Source organism: Nanorana parkeri, unplaced genomic scaffold (genome assembly GCF_000935625.1).
Source record: "Nanorana parkeri isolate BGI_ZX_2015 unplaced genomic scaffold, ASM93562v1 scaffold182, whole genome shotgun sequence".
NCBI lineage: Eukaryota > Metazoa > Chordata > Amphibia > Anura > Dicroglossidae > Nanorana > Nanorana parkeri.
The window spans coordinates 1299605-1304226 of record NW_017306450.1 but is presented as its reverse complement, the minus strand read 5'-3'; the positions used below and the strand labels follow the sequence as shown (position 1 = coordinate 1304226).

Sequence of the window (4622 nt, the reverse complement as noted above, 5' to 3'; positions counted from 1 at the left end):
TATATATATATATACTTGCAGTGGTTAGGGCCTCCAATGTACATGGCATATGACTATACATTTGGTATTCTTATACAGGCAAGGTACAGAGTATTTTGTTTGAAAAACAAATGCTGAACCTATCACATTCACAGTATTTTGTTCTAGAGCATGACAGCATGCACTTATTTGTTCTTTGATGCATCAGATAGAGATGTCATAGTACCCAACTGAATTGATTAGAAATCTTTGATTTGCCTGAATGATTGTAAAGGGTACATTTATTACATCTACCTAAAAAAATATTAGTTAGTCTGACATGTCTTTGATATCTACCTGCATTACCTAAAAAGCTCAAAGACACCATGACAGTCATTTTTAAAGAAGCATCATAAAGTAAGTTTTTTTCACAACAATCTTAAACATTAAAAACAAATTGCTAGAAAAATTAAAACCTGATTTTTTTTTCTTAAAACAATAAATTTTAATGCTAAAGCAGTTATAACCAAAAGCTATACAGAGTTTTGTTAGAAAACTTTTTTTCATAAATATTGTTCAGTTCCCGGCACTTGTATCAATAATTAAATTACAAACGATAAATATGGCATCATGGATATATTTACAAAAGTTCTTACAAAAGGCAACTGTATACTAACTGGTCACAATCTGTGAATGAACACAAGTCCCATCCTGAAAATATACCCAACAACAGCTTTGACCCTATCAGACAAGGAATACATTCACAAGTGTAATGCTTTGAGAAAGTTCAAGACATAACAAGACTTTGGCACTGTTTAAGAATGTGAGATTTTAACAATCACCATAAAGGTGTAAAGATTTTCTTTTATCTGTTAAATACACCATTTAAAAACCTTTCTATAGTTTGTTTACGAAAATAAAAATGTAATGTTAAAATGAAAGAAAAGTAAGAGATAAGGAATGTAAATGCCAAAATATGTTTTCAGATCCTGAGAATAGGACAAAATTAGTCCACAGCCTTCTTTAGGAATAAAACAAAACTTCCAGGGTAAATTCAGATTACAAAACAAAGCCCTATACTGTTGTTTGTGTCATAAACGTCATCTCCATCCTGGAACAACAACCAGCTTGGTCGCTAGATTTGATTTGGTCCTTTTATTGAGCATGATTGTGCCTTTGTAAAAAAATGTTTCAGACGTACCACTCATTAAAATTAGGTGGAAGTAATCCTGGATTGTGAGTGTTGCTGTTAGTCTGAATTACTGCTGAAGTAGTTTTAGAAGTTTCCTCACTACTGACAGATACCATTGCTGGTGGGGTGGCAGATTCATAACCTGAGCTGGCAGCTGGCGATGAATCAGACCCTTGAGATTCGTGTACCTAAAGAGAAACAAGAAACAAAAATAATTACACTTATAATTCCTTTAAAGGTGTCAAAATGTTGAAGCTTAAAAAAAATTATCACACAAATGTATACACAGTAAGGCCTTAGGATCAATTTGAGACCAGCACTGTTGTGTTTCTATCAAATTGACTATTCTGAAAATTATAACAATGTTTAGTGTTGTCATCTGTAATGAGGAGATTTGTTCCTCATATTGTTTTATGTTTTAGATATTAATTACTGTATGTTGTAAAAGTCTTATCATAAAATATCAAAGCATATTATATTATAAATATCTTACAAACACCTGGAATATCTATCTTTGGCAAAAACAAATATGCAGCATATATAAAATACTTATCACCAAAATATTTATAACGTAAGCAAAATATAACTATGCATGCTATTTTTTTTTCATATGTATAATTTGCCAAATGCTTATTTTCTTATAAAATATTACCAATCAAAACAACCACCACAAAATAAATTGATAGTAAGAGCATATCATAATAATAAAAGTAATAATAATTATAATACCTTCATGTGTTTCCTTAGAGAGCTGGGATGTGTGTAGGACTTATCACACACTTTGCAGATGTATGGTTTGTCTGATGTATGCACATGCATATGCTTTTTCCTGTCACTGCTGTTTGCAAACCGTCGATCGCATCCTTCAAACTCACACTTGAAGGGCTTCTCACCTGATGGAAGGATATAGTGAATGTTATGTAGCTGGAGCTGCAGAATATAATTCCAGTCATCGCTGGTCTACATTTTACAGTTTTGCCCCTTTGGATTCCTCTTAATGAAATTCACATTGCTGGCCCAGACTGGACAATTTCCTTGCTAAATATTCCCATACGCTATCTGCATATCATATTGAAATATTTACCAAAGCCAAGCTGATGTTTAATAGGATGCAAAGGAATACCTTTACAAGTCCTATACAATACAGCTAAATTGCCATCTTTCAGATATATTCAATTTGATTTTGATTCATATATAATAGTAGTTTAAGCAGAAAGTTTTAAGAATACTGTACACACAGTTTCCAGTCGTACCACAATGTCTATTAGAAAATTAAATCAGTTTAAAAAGTCCAGGCAAGTATTTTCTTCCAGACGTGTTATACGAGGGCAGCAATGAATGTTATCCTGCCCTTCCTAAACTCACTTTGCTTGCAAAGAGTTTAATTAAACACAGGATTCCAAATAAAAATACTTTGACAAAAGTATCACTGCTTTAATTAGGAGATGTGCCAATCATGAGTAAAAAAAGAGCGGAAGTGAGTGAAAATGAGATTTAATTAGCATTTCTATAGTTTACTTAACAGTATGCAAGGAACCAAACTGCTTTGGAAGTGAATCATCACTCAACAAACTCTTATTTGTTCATTGCATTCAAGAGACAAGACAACAAAGAAGGAAGAAAATGCTAATAATATTGCCTTAAACTAATCAACTCTGTTTTGTTTATTGTCATGGTTTGAGTTCTAACAGCAGACCTACATATTTAAATAATAGTAAGAAAAAAAAGTATCAGTTTCAGTGTAAAAATTATATTGTTACACTGCTACACAGATACAGGCCTAACGCAAAAACATCTAAAAGAGAAATTGATAACAAAAAGTGTTAATTTATATATATACATATATATATATATATACAGACACACACAATCCAATTCAATCCACTCAATCCCTTACCTGTATGAGTTCTCTTGTGGATCTTTAGATTTTCTGATCGTGCAAAGATTTTCCCACATCCAGGAAAGGGACATGGAAAAGGTTTTTCTCCAGTGTGAACCCTTATGTGATTAACCAGTTTGTACTTTGCTTTAAAGGATTTTCCTCCCCTAGGACATTCCTCCCAGTAGCAAATGTGATTATTTTGTTCTGGTCCCCCAACATGTTCCATTGTCATATGTGTAACCAGCTCATGCATGCTGCTGAATGTCCTGTCGCAGCTTTTCTGCGGTCGGTTCATTGGTGATTCCTCTAGCCACTTACATGATAATTCTTGTTTGATAGGTTGCCTCATATATCTAAAAAATGCCCCTGGGCCATGATGAGCTGCCACATTCATGCCCATATTCATGTGGTTGTAGTTGTGGAACTGGGCAGCAGCGTAATGATCTGTCCTGGGACTGGGCACAGTTCTGTAAGGATCTGGACGTCCAAAAATGTCTCCTCTAAGACCTAAATGCATTTGTCCATTTACCACATGTCCATTGGGTGAAGTGTGGCTGGAGCTTTGTTCATGGAGTCCAGGAAATATCAGGTGTCCTGGGGTATCGGTGATTCCAGGGGGTCCGTGGCTGGCAAAAAGTCCATGCTGACCCCCTGGTGAGGCAGCATCTCCAATTCCAGAATTCCGATTTCTAAAAAGAAAATCTCTAGTAGAGTTAAAAGCAGCACCTCCATAAGATGGCACCTGCCCAGCATGGTGCCCGAGCGCATTGGCATATCCAGATGCCTGCGGGGTAAAAGCTGAGCTCTGGCTTGAGGAAAGATCATGACTGGCTGGACTGAGCTTGAAAGCCGCAGCATGTGGAGGTTCAGCAAATGGATTAAGCCCCATGCCAGCATCTCGGTTGGACATTTCATGATGGCGAGATGTCCCAAACCCTCCAACTCCCAGGGTGGGAAATTGAGGTCCTCCATCTAGAAGCATCGTCATCAATAAGCCTGAGCAATGCAGACTTTCTGAATGGTCAACACAAAATGCAGTTCATGCAGAAGCACTGATAAGAAAAAAAAATAAGTTTTGCTTTTATTCCTTTTGCTTGTAGAAATCCAGGAAACAGTTCACCCTCTCCAACAGAGTAATGTCCTTGGACTGATAAAGTCAATCACTCACTCCTCACACATAAACCAACTCAGGAGGCAGTCTGAATTGCACCAATAGAAACTCAGCTGGGGGAGTGTCATGCGAGCCCAGCCCCAGGCACCCATTTGCCTGTGAACTCTTGATTGACAGAGTTTAGCATTGAATATGGCAGCTTCACTAATATCTGTGCCCTGATTGGTCTGCTCAGGTTTAGTATTTGCAGGTAAGCTTAACCCTCTTGCTGCTGCAAGTGATATTTTTATGTATTTAGAAAAGATGTATGTGGCAGGCTTCTCAAGCACTGTATGTGTTAATAGATTAAGAAAAGCCCAAATATTTGTCTGCAAGATCCCTAATTTATGGATTTTGCTAACCACCTTCCAAAACATCACAAACCTGTGATCAGTCTGTAAACAGTTATCTTTTTGTCATCCTGTTTAAGACACTCTGTA

At 36.3% G+C, this 4622-nt stretch overlaps 1 protein-coding gene across 1 annotated transcript; it reads right to left on the bottom strand.

Annotated features, from left to right (window-relative positions):
• Positions 1-446: 446 nt before the first annotated feature.
• ZIC3 (Zic family member 3) lies at positions 447-4197 on the bottom strand. The gene is made up of 3 exons (XM_018555044.1): positions 3048-4197; positions 1880-2043; positions 447-1338 (listed from the first exon to the last, which is right to left on the bottom strand). The coding sequence occupies exons 1-3, from the start codon at positions 4018-4020 to the stop codon at positions 1150-1152; spliced, it is 1326 nt and encodes a 441-aa protein (XP_018410546.1). The 5' UTR covers positions 4021-4197; the 3' UTR covers positions 447-1149.
• Between the last annotated feature and the right edge of the window lie 425 nt (positions 4198-4622).